The 20,637-nt window shown below is 46.9% G+C and overlaps 1 protein-coding gene across 1 annotated transcript in view; it reads right to left on the reverse strand.

Annotated features, from left to right (window-relative positions):
• The window catches only part of SOS2 (SOS Ras/Rho guanine nucleotide exchange factor 2), a 58,730-nt gene extending 39,574 nt beyond the window's left edge, over positions 1-19,156 (reverse strand). Inside the window, exons 1-3 of the mRNA XM_065063036.1 lie at positions 18,741-19,156; positions 7,579-7,704; positions 4,473-4,604 (exon numbers count right to left, since the gene is read on the reverse strand). Coding sequence (XP_064919108.1) covers positions 4,473-4,604; positions 7,579-7,704; positions 18,741-18,827 — 345 coding nt within the window. The 5' untranslated portion in view covers positions 18,828-19,156. The remainder of the gene's footprint in view (positions 1-4,472; positions 4,605-7,578; positions 7,705-18,740) is intronic.
• Positions 19,157-20,637: the final 1,481 nt, after the last annotated feature.

A 20,637-nucleotide genomic window follows, 5' to 3' on the forward strand; every position in this document is an offset into this window, starting at 1 on the left:
GAGTGAAATAAAACCCAGTGATTTAACCCTGGTTTATTGTCATCGTCACTCCTGGTGCTCCTGCCACCTGGGTTGGTACCAGAACTGTATGATCTGAAACATTCTGGAGGTGGAAAAACGATGGGAAACACCAAAATATTCCCTCGTCCTGCGTGGAAAAACCCTGACTAAAGCCAAGGATCTCGCAAGCCTATAAACAGTGATCCTGGTCCTATATGACGCCCATTGAGCCCTCCTGGATCAGCTACAGGTGATTTTGTGAGGACCCAAAGGCCTAATTTCACGTGGCCCGACGATCGACCGCTGATGGATGTCAACACATGAGAGAGAGTAATTTATAAAACTCACTAACGGGAAATTTTAATCGTAGGTTAACCTTTGTGTGCAATTTGATCTTACAACTGTCTATTCCTCTGCTCGTGCATTTTAATTTACCCTTTTTGTGCATTCTAGTTAAGAAAACCCCGCTCTAAGTTTAGCGTAAACCTTGCCATTTACAAATCTTTAACTCAATTGCTATTTTGATTGATTACAACAAATATCCTTGAATCGCTCTGTTAAATTGGCTGATGATTAAGTGCTATGAGTAATTATACAACCCAACCTTGTAACTTACCACAAAGTATCACTAACTTCTACACTGCTGCTAAATCGAAGCTGTGTAAGAATTCTTTTCATGACCAATTGGCATCGGGGATAGGATGGCAAGTTGTGTCACAAATGGCTTACAAAAGCACAGGATCAACCCAAAGCCCAGCTTTCCAAAAGACAGGGCGTGTGATAATTGGTCTGACTGGGAAGTGTTAGAGATGCAGCAAAATGCTGGGGGGGGGTTCAACTAAATACGGAAAATATAAAGGTGTAATTTGTAAAACACTAGGAACGCGTTTAGAAGCAACATATCAGGAAAAGAATTAAACAAAAAAGATGAAATGGAGGGACGTAAAGCCACTGAACTGTCATTATCTTTAAGAGAGAACAACGGCAAAAACAACTTCAGGGAGCCCATTTAAAAATACAAAAATTAGGAGAAAATGTTGAAATGATTCAAAACCTCTCGACGTAGTTCAAATTAGAAAACTAATGGCATTCCCTGAGGATTGGGGTCGTCACGTTTGGAATGATTCAAACCTACCTCAGACAGAGGCGACCCCCTGCTCACCTCAGTCTCCCCCATAGGCTGACTTATAAAATCAGAAGAAACTATGGGGTGGAGCTGGAGTCAGCACTTAGAAAAATAAACCCCCGCGATCTGATTCATGTGGCCAATTTACAAAAACGCTGCAGCTATAAACCCAGAGAAACCGAAACGGACTTTTTGTGTGTTTGCTTAACCGCTGGGGCCAGGATTTTATTAAGTGGGGATGAACCAAACGGGTTGTGGGGACCCAACTCCCCAAACGCCCCCCATTCAATAACCAGCAGAGTGGCGTAACTGGGCTGGAGGAATAGATGCATCAGAGGGAGGAGAACCATTCATCATACCTATAAAACCTTTAGATGAGCTCTCGGCTGCAGTGATTAAAGCAGCCTGTACACACGACATTCCTACCGCAAAAAACGGAGACTTTGCCACGCAAACCCATTAATCAGGGGAGCCCCAGCTGCTCTGCAACCTTACCTCACTGCAAAATTAGAGGAAATTAAAAGAGATACTGAACATAATGCTCTTTTAGCCATAGAGGCTGATGGCAATGCCGCACCAAGAGCATTAAGACATCTCCCCACCTGGGCAGAATCAACCCACGGCATCATACATTATGGATGAGAAACGGGATGATATAACCGGTGGAACAAAAAATAACAAAAATGTTAGACGGGTTAAACAAACACCCCAGAGCGACCCTCGAGGACCGGAGTCCATTAATCGACAATCGTCCAGGAAGAAAGAAATGAACCAAGGAGAAAAGCCTTAGCATCAGGCCTTCCTAAAGCCACCATTCACAGAGAGCCTATGAGTGTAATCCTGAATCTAATTCAAGTGTGCCAAAAACGCAATGACGGCAAAAGGGGAGAGCATGTTCCAAGTGCTCTGGCACAACTGCTGCTCAGAGAAAATGTGATGGCCCTTTCCCCTCCCTTGGAAACAAACTGCAAAACATGAGACCAAAAAACAAAGAGCGCCAGGACAACAATGGGGTCTGTCCATCTGGTGAGTGGACACATACCAGTGGCTAATGAAAGAGGTCCTTAGATTTAATTCCAGTTGGTCCTTGATGGAAATTAGTAAAATTTCTAATAGACACAGGAGAATGAATCCCAGTACTAACACAGCAGAATGGTGAGAAGCTGGGCGTGTGACCCGGACAGCAAAGAAAGCAAAATTCCACCTGAAGGATGCCAACATCTTTAGGCGCTTGGTGGATTGCAGGTAGTGCTGTGATTCCACCAGGCACCCTGAGCAAAACAGAATAACCACAAATCTAATCTAATAAAGAATTACAACAATTTATGGGTACTTTAGGATACTGGAGAAGACAGGTAACCTGGATTTTCTATCATTGCTTGCCCAACATATTGGCTTTTATGAAAGGGAAAACTGTGGAAATGGAATGCAGAACATGAATCATAGAATCATTTTGGTTGGAAAAGACCCTCAAGATCACCGAGTCCAACCATAACCCACCCATGGCCCTGCCCCGTGTCCTGAGAACCTCATCTCCGTCTGTCCAGCCCTCCAGGGCTGGTGACTCCAGCACTGCCCTGGGCAGCCTGTTCCAATGCCCCACAGCCCTTTGGGGAAGAAATTGTTCCCACATCCAACCTCAACCTCCCCTGGTGCAACTTGAGGCCGTTTCCTCTGCTCCTGGCGCTTGTTCCTGGGGAGCAGAGCCCGACCCCCCTGGCTCCAAGCTCCTTTCAGGCAGTTCAGAGATCAGAAGGTCTCCCCTCAGCTCCTGTTCTCCAGCTGAACCCCCCAGGTCCCTCAGCCGCTCCATCACACTTGTGCTCCAGCCCCTACACCAACTTCACCAGCTTGAAGAGGCGGTCAAAACCCTAACACAGGAAACAAAAACATATCAGTCATTGGGACCAGTACACCCGCACGACCTTATTGCAGTCAAATGGGGCTTTGTTGAACATGGTTCTCACTGTCACCTGTTTCAAACTGGCCCTGATGGACCAAAGAGATCTTTACTATCCAGCTCAACAGCAGTGCCTGGGACAGAACAGAGATACCTCGAATGGGAAAAGGAACTTTTGTCCTTAGTCCCAGCAGTTAAACAAGTTGAGCCACTAAGTGGTAACCCATCCAGAAAAACCCCACCGAGACTTGCACTGTTGTTCCTGTGCAGGCCCGGTGCTGGGTACGATACCCGCACAGCTCCCGGAGATGGGGTTCATCGCAGGATTTTGCTCACCGGAGTCGTCATCACCAGCACGAACCCAACTTGGTTCAAGCGCCAACACACCTGGTGCACGGGGTGCAGACCCTCACTGCCTTTATTTGTGCTCATCAACATGGGAACTCCAGCCCATCCTGCACCACAGCTGACACGCACCTACGGTGCAGAATTTACTACACAGGGCAGGATGCAATTTAATGTTTCCCCGATTCCTACCACTGCTACTACTCCACAGGTTAAGCCGGCTGTGCACAGCTGTGCAGTTTAACTGTAGAACTGTCTTGTCTGTCTGTTCCCTTGTGTGTGTTTTAATTTACCTTTTCTGTGTCTGTGTGTTTCAGCTAAAACCCTGCTCTAAGTTTAGCCTGGACCTTACCTTTACTAACCTTCAACTAAGTTGCTATTTTGACTGTAACAAATTTCACTGAATTGCTGTTAAACTGGCTGATGATTAAGTGCTATTAGTAATTATAAACCTACCCGTGTAACTTACCACAATGGATTAATAGACCCTAAACTGCTGCTGAATCAAAGCTGGGTAAGAATTCCTGTCATGACAAGCTGTTATAATTAACGTGACATCTAAAAACTGAGATGGCCACTCTCCTCCTCAAAACCCACCAACAACAAAGTCTTTATTAGGTCCCTTTTACACCTTTGCAGATCTAGTGAGTTTAAACCCAAGGCACCAGTGACATTCAACAGTAACTGAAAGGCCATTGACACACATCTTAGTTGACAGTATACAAAGAACAGGATCTACTTGTTCTCTCTTCTATTTTGGCTTCTACAGCATTTTGAAACAAATAAAGGCACCGAACCAGTGCTGCTGAAGTAGGTAAGGTATTTGAGTTTGTTTGGGGTTTATTTATGTTAAAAACTAACTAGTCGTGTTTCAAAGCAGAGTAATATATAACACACTAACGTCTAGAACACGATGAATTTAAGGACCTACATTTATTATACAATACAACATACTCATCCTGTTCTACGGTGACCCTTTACTCTTTCAGCCACCATAAGAAACTTACCTCATTTCACACGAACTAAAGAAATGCTTTAAAGATTATGCTGGAGGGTGTGTGGTGGGCAGAGCAACAGCCATCAGGTTGTTGGGTTAAGTACCTTTAATAAAGGATGTATTTTGTCCACAGGCAGCAGGAGAGGGTTTCTTCGTTTTCGTTTCTCTATAGCAGACTGCGCATCAGCAATCGCCCACTTGTCTATTGGATGAGGAAATGTCTTTTGAACGCGCTCCTGTCCAAACATAACGAGTGCACTTAGATTAACCGCAGTAATCAAAGAGAAGTTGAAAAAAAAACACAACAGCAAATTACTTCCCCTGCAGTATAGACAATTATCCTCCTCCTCAGTGTTTGTAACGCCTTTTCCTAACTGTTCTCTCCTTCTTACCCAACTCAGCTTCACTCTTTTCAATAATCCCAAACAGCCTCCCTTCCCTAAGCACGACAAACTCCTTCCAGTCTCCTAAAAGGACTCTGCTTGATGATCTTTACATCACAAGAGCAGCAAGAAACCTCAGCTGAGACCAGGAGCCCAAAATATAAACAACATCAGGAAACACTAAATAGTTTACAGTCTAAAGGAAAAAAAACCCAAGTTGTTACTGTTCCTGCTTCATAAAAGTTCAGAGTGTAACTTGTCCTACATCAGAATCAAGTTTACGGCAGAAACTAGGAGGAGGGTTGTGATTAATGAAAAGTCTGGCTTAAGACTTTGGGCTCCACAAGCCCACGCAGGAGCATCTTCCCCACTGTGGCTGTGGTTTACAGTTTGCCATGGTAAACCGGAGGCAATTTCAGGTCACTTATATATAAATCACATTTTAACAGGTGAGACAACCCCCGCAACAGAAGCAAGTGCTTTGGGCAGCAGCCCCCAGCTGAACACATGGAATGCCCCAGCCCTGCCTTCCACAAAGTTCTCCAGGCCCCTCGCTGCAGCCTCGGCCAGCTGGGGAATTAAATGCTGGAAAAACGACTCTAAACTGAACTCTGAGGACTGTTCCAATTTTGGAAAGACAGATTTAAGTTGGATAGTTTGGGGGAGCAGCCATCACCTGCTGCTACGCAGCCACTACCATGTCCCTGCTCCACGTGGCATCCCTGAGCAGCCGTGGCGCCACCCCCAGCCTCTGCTTTGGACCCGTAACCTGGGCCACAATGAGGGTGACAACCCTCTGAGGTTTTCTAGACGAGCTGAAGAATGATCCAAAGAAAAATGGTGAAATCTACGTGTCCCTTTGAGAAAAAGATTTTGGCACTTATCTTGAAATGGAACAGGAGGCCTGAGGTCTTCTGAGGCAGCTTTTAAACATTCGCACATGGCCATTTAAGGCTCAGCTTTTGGCATCAGCCGTCTGTGCAGGTAAACACATGGGGACCTTTCCTCGTGGGTATCGGTCAAAAGCTCTGGGCTGTTCCACCAAAACCAACCCTCCTTGAGATTCTACCAGGAGATCACCCGTAAAATGGATGTAACGTGTCATTCAGCAGTTTTCAGCACAACAGTCCACCAGAAACAGCCGCCTTCTGCGCTCCGACCTCGCTGCTCCCCGGCGTTCTGCGGGGAGCGATTCGAAGGGCTTTTCCTATTTACAAAACCTTCACAGTTTGAGGTTTTAGACTTTGGATTTCGCAAATACTTCAGTATAATATTACGCACAAATAGCTCCATTAACTCCAGGCTGTTGTGGAAATATCTGCGTGATAAACTTGAGAGATCACAGCTCTCCTGTGTTTTCCTAACAGCTAAAAGCAGCTGAGGAGCAGAGCCAGAGGCCTGGACTCGTGGATCTCGGGTGCCTGTTGGTGGTACAACCGCATCAACAACTTGCAACACACACCCCAATTCTGCTTCCCCCGCTCTGGGAGAGTCTGAATTTATTTACCTACAGACCAATAACATTTTGGGGAAACTGTTACCACTATTTCAACCTAGCTCTGTGTTTTTAAATTGAATAACCATTATAACATTCATAGCTTTTAAATGCCAGGTATATTCAAAATAAAACACGCAGGGATTTAGCGTCTGCTGTGATATTCATAAACACAATTCAGAGAGCTGCCGGTTATCTCAGAACGTTGCCTGTGTTGTGTGCAGTTCTGCACACAGCGTACACACACCCAATTAAGATCATTAATTTGTACGTGCACAGGGTAACTGTATCATCGCGTGACTCAGGAGCAGCAATCTCGGGAGTCGCTGTGCACAATAAGCAGCGCTCTGTCAAACCGGCCCGTGTGCTGAAGGGTTCGATCAGCTGAGAACCGGAGAACGAACACGGCTGTTTCTCAGCTCCCCATCCAAAGTTCAAATCCAGACTCAAGGTAGATAACAGGCTGGAGAGCTATTAAGGGGCTATTACATTTTGCTTTTATTTAGTCATGCTAGAATCTCTATGCATCAGTATTACAAAATACATTAATTATTAATTTTTGTTTATGATTAATGAATTAACTCGATGCTGAATAAAAGGCAACTGCCGCATCTAATAGGAATCTAAAACCCCTCAAGCAATTATTCTGTAAATAAATACATACATATATTCTTGATTTCCATGACACACATCCAGAATATTAGACAAGGACTTCATTTTGGTTTAGGCTGAAAACCCCAGACATATAGACTGATGTAAAATTAATACTCTACAAAGCTACAAGGGGCCGGAGCTCCGTGAAAGCACCTTCTCCCTCTCGACTGCAGACTGCCGCGCACTCCATTAAAGGCCTCACTTGGTACGCGATGACACAAAAGCAGACAGCTGCAGTAACACAAGAGCCTCAGTGAGTTCAATAAAGTTCCAGGAACATACAACTCTGTTCCCTCAGCTGCACAATCCAGGCCTAACAACTGTAACCTTTCATTCCATTATTTCCTTGTTTCCTGTATATTTATGTCAAGGAGTAGGCCAGCTTGCAACAGCCTTACGCCTAAGGTGCATTTGAGCAGCAGAAAATCCTTCAAAGTATTGTGCGTTTATAAAAATAACGCTAAAACAAAAAGATTCCCACCATTTCTATCCTGAAGCCCCGCACAGGGAAATGAGTTTCCAATTAAGCCTGCTTTGTGAAATCTGAATGCTATATAATGTTTAAGTATTATCAGACTCTGCTCTTCAGATTTAACGTCCGCCTGCACTGCTCAAAACACCTTTGTTCCTTTTAGTGCTTCTGCAAGCAAGCGCTCGGTTGTCCAGAACCGTTCTTACCTCTACGTCTTGGACCGTCCGCGGCTGAGCGATGCATAGCTTGTTCAGCAGCTGAAGTATCAACTCTTCAATGTAATACAGCGAATCTTCTTTTGCTGAAAGGTTTGGATGAACCTGTTGCTGAACCTGTCCAAAAGAAATAAAAGAATTAGGTTGGTTTTTTTTTTTCCCCATTTAAAATTGTACAGAAGGAAGAATTGGGGAAAAAAAGCAGGGCAGCTCTGTACTGCGGTGCTGCCAATTCGCACATGTCCAGTAATTTCCCACAAGTTTTTCTATGTAGTTAAGGTGGCAATTCCTACTCCTGCAAAGCTGGCGTCTCTGTTCAATTAAAACCCAAGCGGTTGGCCTTGATGGTAGGGAAGGGATTTCAAGTCAAGGCAGATTTCTGCCAGTGATGCAGCAAAAACAATGAGTGTGGGTAATTCTGCAGTTATTCATCCACAGAATGAGTAACATGCAGTTATGTTACTAACCCTACTAGTGAGTACTGGGTGACTGTGAGCAGAGGAGGAACACGGACCCACCAGAGGAAAAGACAAGGCAAGGACTCTGGGGTAAGAGAACCAACCAGTCTGTCAGGGAACTGAACTGACGTGCTCTTAAAACCTGTGGCAACAAAAAGCCACGGCCACGGCACCAGAGAAGGTCAGGAACAATTCCCTGTGATGTCTCAGAACTAAAACCAAAACAACTAGAACACGAAACGCTGAGGCATGAGAGAGATAAGTACAAAAGCAAGAGGGACCTTAGGAAAATCATGAGTCAAAATACAAGTGTCAAGACTAGGAAATGCGCTGCGAGAAAAGCCAACTTCCACCTCCCCCTAACACAAGGCAGGATAACGCCTTTCACCTCCCTTCACGGCGTTTAATCACAGCTTTAGTTTCCAAGGCTGAGCTAGACAAGATGACCTGGAACAGGCAACGTCAGCTTAATGGCCACAACTAACTCATCCTGGTCCCGCGGGGCTGTTTTCCTGCTAAAAATCCCCCCAAACCAAACACCAACCCCACCTTAAAAAAAAAAAAGCACTCAAGACTTAGTCTAGATACTCAGTTTTCCCTGGCAGCCTCTCAATCAGGAAAGCACTAACGAGATCTTAAACTATAGCCAAAAGATTTGTAAGTAATACAATCCAGGGAAATTCCCTACTCTCCCCATACAAACGATATGTTAATCGCCTCCAAAAAGGAATCTTACATAGTTACATTGGCATTCTGTACATGGCTCCAAACACAAGACAAACGGATCGGGAGTTTTTTGGGGGAAGGCAAGAACATCTTCAGGTCAAACTCTGAAATCCAGGCACTTCTCCCTCCAGAGACAACGGAGCTCGGAGAGCTTCCTCCAAATAGAGGAATTCATCATTTCATACCAATACCTTGAGGGTAACTCAATGTGTGGCCCTGGTGGCTTTTATAGATGGTGCAGACACAAGCCAGAGAAGGAAGGCAGGTGTCTGGCCGGCTTCCTTCCCCCCGGTCAAAGGAAGGTGGGCAGAGCTGTCCCGGAGCCACCACAAGGAGCCACTCGCTGCTCCATCTCCTGCTGTGGGCTGAAAACTGCGGGGGCAGGACTGGGCTTTGCCCCCACAGCTCCACAGGAGGAGAGAGGAAGAGCCAGCACAGCCAACAGGTAGGAGACAAAGCAAAGATGCATAGATGGGATTGCTAGAAGGGGCATTAGGAAAAGTGTGACCAGCAGGTCGAGGGAGGTTGTTCCTCCCCCTCTGCTCTGCCCTGGGAGGACACAGCTGGAGTTGTGCGTCCAGTTCTGAGCTCTCCACTTTAAGAAGGACAAGGAATTACTGGAGGGAGTCCAGCACAGGGACACAAAGATGCTGAGGGATCTGGAGCATCTTCGTGATGAGGAGACACTGAGAGAGCTGGGGCTGTTCAGCTGGAGAAGAGAAGCTGAGACGGATCTGATCAATGGGATCAATATCTCAGGGTGGGTGTCAGAGGATGGACCAGACTCTGTTCAGTGGTGCCCAACGCCAGGGTGAGGGGCAACGGGCACAGACTGAAACACAGGAGGGTCCATGTGAACATGAGGAGAAACTTGTTTGCTGGGAGGTGCCAGAGCCTGGCCCAGGCTGCCCAGAGCGGGTGTGGAGTCTCCTGCTCTGAGACATTCAAACCCCTGGACCCACCTGTGTGATCTGCTCTGTGACCCTGCGGGAGCAGGGGGGTTGCACTGGGGGATCTGCAGAGGTCACTTCAACCCAACCAGGCTGAGATTCTGTGAAGGGACTGCTGCCGTACATCTTCAACATCCCAGACACAGAGGTGACGACATGGATAGAGAAGTCTACCAAGGACGGGCAGCACAGGGACCACACGCACCAACAATGGGAACTCAAATGCCTCAGGGAAGGGGGGGACACACCACAAACATGAAAACATACACCAATACTGATCGTGGTGGGATTGATAATTCAGATATTACACAATTGTGGTGAACAGACACTGCCAGCCACAGGAGCTCCTCAATGACACCCACAGAGAGACATCCACCCAGGCAACAACACACATTTCTAGTGCTTAATTCTGCACTGGTGAAAGCACAGGTGAAGAAAGGTGCTGTGCACTGAGAAGGGAATACACATTCTGTTTCTAATCCAGCTGCCCAGTTTTGTTACAGAGTTTTTGCACAGCCCTGCAAGTATCATTTAGTTTTCTGCACCTCAAACCTCTGCTTCATGGAACCGTTGCACGGCTGAGTACTACTAAAAGAAACAAACAAAAAAAACCCAAGAAAACCAAAACCACTCCTTGAAACCACTTAAGCCTGCAGGTTTTCAACAATAGTCAGTGCTTTTCATGTTCTTCCTGAACATGAGTTTAATTCACAAAACAATGGGGAACCAGGAAGCGTCGAGTTAAGGTCCCGCCACGTCTCTGACACGAGCGTTACTGCAGAAAAAGCACGGGCTACCGAGGAAATCAACATCTTTCCCCCACCATGAGCCCTTAATGATGCTCAGAAGTAACAAGAAGAGGAGCTGTAAGATGAGAGGGAAGCTCTGCTCCCCGTACAAAAAGATGGGGAACTCTCATTTTCCGTATCCGTATCTAACGGGGTTGAGGAGGAGCAGAGGAGCATCTTCAAACCCTGTCCGAGAACCTCAGCTCCACACAAGGAACACAAACACAAGTGCTGGAGTCAAGTTTGCTTTGAAAGGAGCAAAACCACCAACATGTCTTGGTTGAGACGACTCTTCCCAGAGGATTTAGAAATTGGCTTCCAATTGAAATGCAAGGTCCCACGCGGTCCCTGGCTTGAGGAGGAGTTATTTTGGCGTAAGTGCCGCTACTGAGGGAAAAAAGCAATTCCACAGCAAGACACTGTTTTTCACAGCAAAACAAGAAGTTACAAAAGCTGTGCACCGGCTGACCAAACCAGATGCTGCTGTAACAAGGAGAAAACACTTATCTTTACTGTATTCACCTCAACCCTGAGTGAAGGGGCTGGAAAAGCAAGGAGGGTCTGATAAAACACTGATTGTATGGAAAAAGCAGGAGGAATTAGCGAGGACACGTTTCTTCCTTGAAGGGTTTAAATACCTACATCCCCATGTCGCACCGAGCAGCAAGAGCTCTGCTGCAGGACCTCTGAGCGGGTGCCAGAGGAATCTGATGTTTTACCCTGTTTTATCTCTGACACCACCCAAGCGGAGTGCTTGAAGTCACTGAAGAGGGAGACTAAGATTAGCAGGACTATTTTTTACCGTGTCATTCATATCGGATCATTCCTTCACAAGCCGTTCCAAGGAACAGAAATAAAATGACAGGTAGGAGTCCCCTAAGCGCAGCATTTAAACACGGCCTTAAGGCCCTTCCGAGGGACCGGCTTTCATTGAAGGTGGGAGTTCATAAGCTGCTCCTTCCTTTGCTCATCTTTTTCACTCCTCCCTACGCTTCCACCCCTCCAACAGCTCAACATTCCTTCTCAGCGAGATGCTAATAGACTTTACAGGCCCCTGGGAAGAACTCTGTTAAGATGAGGATGAAAACTGTTCAAGCTCAGTGGTATTAGGACTAGAAACAAATGGATCTTATTTTTATAGAACTAATCTAAGGGCAAGCTGGATTTTGAACCACAGGAGGTCTGGCATCAAGTCTGACTCTCAATAATATCTGGACTTGGGGAAATTCAGAAGTCCTGAGTATAAAAGCGATGGTCAAACAACCAAAATAAAGGGGAAAAAAATAATAGAGACAAACTTCTTTTTGGCCCGTACCAATGAGACAAACCTGCAGTTTGGTTATACTGCCTAAATGTATTTTTACATCATACATGTATTTTTGTAGTAAAAACACACTCAGAAAGCTCCGGTTGTTCCTCACATGCAAAACAAGAGATTGTTCATTACAAAACCAACCAACAGAAAAATCCCAAGCCCACAACACGCACGTCAAGCCTCGAGACAGCATTTACCATCACAAACACAGAAACGCATATTAAGCCAAAAACGTCTCTTTTTAGGTCGGGCGTTTCTTCCTTCTCATCTTATGTCTTCTCAAGATAACACTGCCTGTTAGAAACATAAAACATCTGCTCCAAAGGCATTTTAAATCCCTCATCTGGACGATGCTCCAGAGGACGAAGGGAACTGGACGTAGTAACTTATAAGCCTAGGATGCTCTTATTCAGCATCCGTATTCCCAATTTTCAAGCATAACTACAGCGTAATTCTTTAGAAAGACCCACAGAGATTTAAATGCTTCAAGAGATATCCCTAATAAAAATGCACCGTCAGCTTTTTAAAAATACCCGCACTAATTTCTAGCTTTATTTCTAGTACAGCGATTTCTAGATGGCCCATCTCCTAATGAACGCTGACAGAGGAAGCATATGAAGTAGCGTCTTAAGCAAAACGGAACTTCATTTATCTTCATATGGCGTTTTAGCCGTTTTCCCTGCAATTCTAAACATTTGATGCCCAGTTAGCAAAATATTCTCACGATACAATAAGTGAACTACGAAAAGCATCTCGGGTGCATCCTCATCCATCAGCTGCCGTCAAAAACACCGATTACTTAGGCTTGCGTTCATCGTGTCCTTTTACGCAGAGTCAAGGAGAAACTCAAATGTGTGTATATTTATACGTACGCATATATTTTAATCTTTAAAATGGACGGAAAAATAAGTATTTGGATTTTATATATATATATATATAAAATGCCTTGTTTAAATTGAGATAAGCCCTGAAAGAACCAGGCGCAGCTTCTGCCCTGTGATAGGGAAGGAAACCCCCCGGCTGGCGCGGCGACCGCTGCGAGCACGTCTTGCTTTGATCAAACAGCTTCTCAGTCTCCTCCAGCTCTTCAACACGTCATTTCCCCGGGCTGGGAGCTGCTCCGGGCTCTGCACTCGGCGCCCGCTCCTCACTTCTTACATCCCACCCTTCCCCAGAGGAGCCGCTCGCTCAGGCACACTGAATCACTCAAACGGGCCGGGAACTTTGCAATCTTTCTTTTACAAGATTTTAAAATCAAACTTAAGTCACGAGGAATACAGGCCAGCAGAGTTTGGAGCTGCAGAGCGAGCTTCGAGGTTCTATTTTAAGGGGGCAGATGTGAAAATGCAATAAGGAACAATAAAGAGTAAAGAGCAAAGATACACACTGCTTAAAAACAATTTTAAAAGGTCAAACCTTCAATTCGGAGACAAGGAAGACTGTCAGAGTTACTGCTTTCTGAACCAGATGGTCATCGAAATGATGTTAAAAAGTCATGGGAAGTGTCAGGAGAGTAAAGAGGCCATAAATACAGGGAAAATATGTCCTCGGCACGTTTCTTTTACACGAGGAAGCTGCTGGGCTGAAGGAACGGCAGCACACAGCCCATCTGAAAAGCCTGGGAGAAAGGGAATTAGTGAGGTAATTAGAAAAGCAAACCCCAGACTCGACAGCTTCTCCCAAGGAGATTAGATAATGCTGGCAGGGCGCACGGAGGAGCAGAGAGGTGGAGAACTGGGGAGAGCAGGAGGGGAGGCAAAGGAACATGGCAAGAGCTGAGCGGCTCCAGAACATGGGTGTAACGGGGGAAAAGCAGCACATTCTACCCAGTTCGCCCAGTGTCTGGTTTATGGGGTGTGCAAAGGGGCGAGACGGCCACACACGAGGGGAAAAAGGCCCAAGAGCGAGTGGAATTGTGGCAGTCAATAGTCCAGTTTATTTTTTATTCTGGGACTAGTTGGCCTGGTAAGTCTTTAAGCCAATGCAAATGCTTATTTCCACGTTCATTTAAACAACATGGGTAGGAAGTTTTTCTTCTTCTAACTTTATTTCAAGTCACCGGCTGAGAAAACTCTCCTATTACCATTTGCCAGCTGTTAACAGGGTTAAAAAAAAGAAAAAAGAAAGAAAAAAAATAGGGTTTAAGGTCCAGTCTCTTTGGTTCCAAGTTTTATTTATGATAGTGAATATTTATGCAAGAACAACAATAAAAAAGCCAGCCTACTTACTTACGAGGGACTAAAACCAACCTATAACAACACCCACGCACCCCTGGGAATAAAAAAGGTGGGAGGAGTTCTGTTTTGCTTACAGGGGGTCGGTAGCGTCTCCTGCACAGGGACCTGCTCCCCTCCCAGCTCCAGCATCGTGGACACCGTGTTGGGAGACAACCAGGTTTGTGCAGGTCTATGCGTTCCACAGGCAATTAATATCACCAGCACTTGCCTTAATTCTCCCAAGCTGAACGTCATAGTCGCGTTTGTAGCAACTGCAAACCTGCTTCAGAGCTCAAGTATATTTATTAGAAGCCAAACGGTCTCAAAGATTCCAAAACCAAATATAACAATTATTCCTCAACATCCCAACAAGCAACTTTACAGCTGATATCAGAATGCATTAAATAATAATGGATGCTAATGAAATTAGAATGCATAAAATAATAAGCCGTTATAATGACACTAAAGTGTATTAAGTAACTCTAAACCCATGGCAAACGTGCAGGTGAAGTGCCCTGACGCTCCCTGCACTTACCTGGACCACAACCTACACAAGACCTGTGTCTCTACACATTCATTCTCTTGTTTTAAAATACACAGAAGCACCGAATCAATGTAAACTTCCCAAATGTCCTCGAAATGGTCTTTCCTATTTCTGTCTGCAACATTTGGTAAGAATAAACCCTTTAGTCATGCTCCAGAAATTTGATGAGTAGTCCAGAGCAATAGCAGAATTGTTTTAGGAAATGCAAATAGTGTACAGCGCCGTGATTACAGCAACACGTGGAGCGCCTGCAAAAATGCGAGTATTAACTGTTTAACGGCCTCTGTTTGTAGATAACGGGGACAAATCAAAACAATAATACCTATGGGATGCTTGTGAATTTAATTTAGAAAAAAAATAATCAAAGAACGAAGCAACAATACACAGCCCTTCTTTACAGAAATATATGTTTAATCCGTTAGAGCATGCACAAATGATAATGCATGCTAAGGACACACTGAAGATGTTAGGTCATATAAATCCATATATACATGTCCAACAACACATTGTGTATTGTTTTAAAACACACATACTAGGTCTAGAGTCACCTGTTTCATTTTCAAAACTTGTTCCAAGTTATTGGAATAGAAGTTTATTCCAAGTAGCAATGGGAGATACTTGGTGTTAAGTTTTCAATTACAATTCCTAAAAGCTTTTTATACGATGTCCAGTACATTTAAACTGGGATCTTCATAGGAGTTACACACTCAGCTGCTACCACGGAGCTTCACACCTCATTTTTTGGGGCTCTCCTGTAATCCCAGTCTAAGATTAACAGATATGGCATCAAAGCACTGATATCAACCTGCAAAATCAATGCAGTTCTGGAAAGCCGCGCCTGGAAGAAAGCTGCCGGCCAGCAGGAACGAGCTTTGGCACCGGTTACAAAACCAAAATGCCAATTTTAGCAACAGGTTTCATCATTTGACATCTTTCCCCACACAGGCCATTGGGCCAGGAAGAGCTAAAAACCCAAATAAAACAAACAACAAACACCCGGAGAAATGGAAAAGGGGGAGAGAGCAAAGTCCCCGACAGCACCTTCCCCCCCAGCACCCACCCCTGCAGAAAATCCTCCCTGCAGGGTCCTGGGTCACAAACCCCCCGTTCGCACCCCTCCAAAAACACCCTCCCCACCCAGCACCAGCGCCAATGCTGCTGCCACCCGCTGTCATTGTCCCCAGGCCCCAGACTCACCAGTGGGGCCGTGGAAATGCACCCAGAGTCGTCCAGAGACATCGGGATCCCCCACCAACCCAAGTCAGCTCCCAGCTCAAAGGCCTTTACAACGCTCAGAGCGTGGATCTGTTTGAAGTGATTTACCCACTGCAAACAGCAGTTCAAGGAACCGTAACCTCAGCGACCAGATTAAAAAAATACTGTTTTCTTCTGATTCATTTACTTTGACGGGGCTTTTAGAACGAGTTCCATTATGTTCACTTCCTACTCAGGCGGCTTCCAGCTCAGCAACCGAAGAAAAACAAACGTTTTACAGTAAGGACATGCTTGTACATCTACCAGCTGGACGAGAGGAAATACATGAAACCACTTTCAAATTCTCAGTTTACTAGATTGCAAGGTGCCAGTGCTAAGGATGCGGTGACTTAAATATTAAAAACCAGTTTTAAAAAATCTGTATGAATAATGTCTTGCTGTTTAGTTTTGTTTCTTCCCCAAAAGACTTGCACTGGTATGCAAGATTTAGTATTATTTACTAATCTCAAGAATACATAAGTGCTTACACACATACAGAATATTGCTCAAAAGATAATTCTCACTTTTTAAAACATATTTAAGAACTGATGTATTTTATCTTTCTTCACTTGTGATTTGCCAAGTGTCAGCTGCATAGAATGAAAGTAAATGCAAGTGTCTAAAAGTGTTTTGATTTTAAAAGCGACCTTAAACTTACTGAATAGATAATGAAAGAGGCTTGAGCTCTTCAAAACGCTGTGGACTTACAAATTCAAGAAGCAAGGAAATACTACCTGTCGTTAGTGAACTCTGCTAGCTCACTCCAGCTCCACGGCTTTCTATATGTTATAATTAAGACCTCTCACATCTCAACACACCCAAGGAAAACCAAACACTTTCCTCTTTTTCTGTTACAATAATTATTCATTAAAAACAAATGGCTTGAGGAATGGCAAATAGAATCCTATCCCTGTGATGAAAACCCAGCTGAGAAGTTCAACCAACTCTATTCCAGGTGTTTAACAAAAAAGTTCCTGAAGCTCAGACTTCAACGTTTTCCTCACAAAGGCATCCTGCTTGAAAAGATTGTATCTGAACTGGCTGCCAAGGGGATTTCTGAGCCTATTCAGAGAGGAATTACAAACTATTTGAAAACTGTGCTAACATCCCATAAGTTCTGCAACAAAAGAAGCTGATGCTTTGATGCACACTTTGGAATCACTGCAACACTTCTCAGCTCCCCGATAAACATGGGAAATGCTCACACCTCATTATCAAAATGAAAGTGCAAGATGTAAACAAAACAACCCATACATTTACTAAAACGTTCTGGTTTTAAAATCTCCAGTGTTCACATTAAGGCATTTGATGTTTTAAAGAATATATTAAAACAGACAGCGTCTCCCTCATCGCCCGACTGCCGTGACTGGAACAATGATACAATTTTGTTTTGACTCACTGATACTGCGTGTTCATGAAATAAATGCACGTTACAGCAGGATTGCTTCATGCTGAAGGGTGGGTACTGCAGACAAGGAACTTTCCCAGGAAGAAAAAAGAAACTGCCTATAAGCAACTACAAATTTTTACGAGCCATCACTGGTATCACTAAATTATCTCCTCTGGTTTAGAAAGTCTAATTCCTGCTCTGCTTCTTTTCACCAAAACCAAATGCAAAGAGACAGTAAGAACTGGTAATAGCAGCACTAATCCACCGTTACACTATTTGTATTTTATAACGATGAAACCACCTCTGAAGTTTTAAAGGAATCCCTCTGGTCAAAGCGATACACCCTCACGTTTGGGTGGATGCTGGTTGGTGTCAAGGTGACATTTTCTGTCAGCCTCCAGCTGGCAGGAACAGTCGCACACTGGAAAGCAACGACAAGGAGGAGGAGATTCAAGAGTAAACAGTACAAAATCCAGGATTCTTCAGACAGGCGATTAGTGGTTTTTATGCCAGCCACAAGCCCACTGAGCTGCCTTCAGCAGCTTTTAATACAAGTGACACAGGGACTCAAAACAAACGCAAATCTTTGGGGTTTATTATTAACAAAAAAATACCCCATCTCTAAATCTATTCTTGGGGAGAAAACAAAAAAGACAAAGCAGCACTCGCATGCGTTACTTGTATGACAGTTCTGCCCAGCACCAGAGATCAGAGCAGCAGCTATTCTGGTAATATAACATATAATGGTCCTCACGCTTTGCTCATCCACAAGCAAAGGTAACATGCAAACGACCCCCAGCAGAATAACATCGCCCCATGTCCCACCAGCATCAATTTCACCCACTCCCTGGGGTGTCCCACCTCAGGGTGACAGGCTGGGGACTCCCCTGCTACCCAAAACACATCAGAAGGAGATCGATTCCTCCCCTGTGACGGGCGGAGCGGTTTCCCACATCACTTACTGATGCAGCAGGCAGTTGTTGCTCCCTCTTAAGAAAACCTAGGGACACTTTACCCTACGCCACAGTTCTCGACTTTCTTGTAGTGATGGAATGGACAGGCTGGGTGACAAAGGACAGGGTGACAAGGGTTGGGGTGACAAGGCCTGCTCACCTGGGAGGTCACAAGGAGCCTGGAGGAGCTGTCAGGAGAAGCGCCCCGGGGAAGGGCCGGGAGGCTGCCCTGCCACAGCACAGAACCCAATCAATAACACCATCAGCAGCCTCAAACCGAGCAGCCTCGTTAAGAAGGCAGGAACGGAACCGCTGGCACAGAAGCCTCCGAGAGGAGCAGGGGACTCGCACCACGGGCAGCCCGGGCTGGACGGGAGCGCCTGCGGAGCCGCCTCAGCCCCGCCGTGCCCGGCGGCACACGGGGGAAGGGACAGGCCGGGGAACGGGCGTGTGGCCCAGAGGAGCCGCTGAGGCGGGACGGGCACCTGCACCCCCCGGAGCCCGGGGGTGTTCAGGGGGTGCCGCCGTCTCCTCCCTGGCCGCCGGCACACTGACTGACCTTGCGCAGGGCGGGCACGAAGAGCCCCCGCCATTTCGGGCCGTTCTCCTCGCCGAAGAATTCGTACGGCTGCGGCGGCGGCTGCATGGCGCCCGCCGCCGGCTCCTCCGCATCGGGGCCGTCCGCCTCGCCGCTCCCCGGCCGGCTACGGCGCCCGGGGCATGGGGGGCGCCGAGGGGAGGGAAGGAGAAGCCGCCGCCACCGGCGCTCGTCAGGGCCGGGCCGCGCTGGGGCTCTCAGCCGCCGCTGGCTCGGCTCCTCACCCCCCCGCCCGGGCGGCCATCACATCCGGCGCGGGAGGGGCCGGGCTCCGGGGCCGCTCGCCGTGCGCTGACGGGGCGGCGGGTGAGGCGGCGTCGGCCCCGCTCGCTGCGGCCCCGCTACCGCCGCCGCCCTCCCCGCGCATGCGCCGCCGCTCCGCGCTGCCCTCCCCGCCCACCGCGGCCAGCGGCGCCCCCTGGCGGCCGCGCAGGGGCAGAGTCGGCACACCCCACGCACCCCCCCCCCCGCGCCTGGAGCCGCCGCCTCACACCCAGCGCGGCTGCGGCTAATTAATTAATTAATTAATGGGGAGTGGGGCGAAGTTGTGGCATCACGCTAGCACCCCGAACTCTTGGCCGCTTTGTTTGCTGCGATGCTGGACACGACCCTCCCACAGCACCTCCCTCCCCAGCAGGTGCGGCTGCACCGGCGGGACCGCGGCTCGGCCGGTCCCCGCAGAGCGGCTGGGCTTGAAGTGACCTCTGGAGATCCCCCAGTGCAACCCCCCCTGCTCCCGCAGGGTCACAGAGCAGATCACACAGGTGGGTCCAGGGGGTTTGAATGTCTCAGAGCAGGAGACTCCACACCCGCTCTGGGCAGCCTGGGCCAGGCTCTGGCACCTCCCAGCAAACAAGTTTCTGCTCATGTTCAGATGGACCCTCCTGTGTTTCAGTCTGTGCCCGTTGCCCCTCTGCCCGTTGGGCACCACTGAACAGAGTCCGGTCCATCCTCTGACACCCACCCTGACATATTGATCCCATTGATCAGATCCCTCTCAGCTTCTCTTCCCCAGCTCTCGGTCTCTCCTCACACCACCCAGCTCCCCTGGTCTCTCATTCCTTCACCTGACCCTGCAGGAAGGATCAACCAGAACCACCAGCGCACAGGTCACCACCAGCTGCGGTTTGGTGCCCTCTGACCTGCCAGCCGCAGCCTCCCTACCCACGGGCTGGTTTTTTTCCCTATCTACAAGTGTTTTTTCTCCCTGCCGCAGAGCGCTGGCTGCCGCGCTCCCTCCGCCCCGAGCAACCACTCGGGCCAAACTTCCCCTCGTTTCCCTTCCCCTGGCATTGTATTCAAATGGCACGCCTTATATAAACGCCCCTTTTAAGACTTGTCTACAAAGGGAGTGGATAAATTAAATCAGAAAAAAAAGAAGCGCCTTTCTACCAGCAAGCGGGGCCCTTTTTTTGTAACACGTATTTGTCAAATCCAACCTGGGGCATCAGATAATTTCTTTACAACGTTTTAAAAAACATACACCATACTCTTGCCAGAGTTTAGGACTGACCTTACGGGACTCTTTTGGGGAATAAGTTGTATTTCTCCAAAGCTGTCCTAAAGCATTTATTCAGAACTTCAAGAATTACCATCCCACGTGCCATTACAGGTCCAGGTCAGGCTTAAGACTCATTCTGCCTGCTGCTTACGCATCGGTGTGAGAAAGAGCTCTGACGTGGGAGAAGCTGAGGTAAAATAAAGGAAAAACAAGGGAAACAAGTTCGGTCATGTGTCCCCCCCCAAATAAAGTAATCCCTATTATATTGAGCTATATCCTGCCTAATTCAGATGAGAATTAGCAAACACCAGCGCAACTTTTCTGTAAGTCAGGAGAAACACACAGACCTCACAGTAA

The sequence above is a fragment of the Columba livia genome, chromosome 5, assembly GCF_036013475.1.
Source record: "Columba livia isolate bColLiv1 breed racing homer chromosome 5, bColLiv1.pat.W.v2, whole genome shotgun sequence".
Classification (NCBI taxonomy): Eukaryota; Metazoa; Chordata; class Aves; order Columbiformes; family Columbidae; genus Columba; species Columba livia.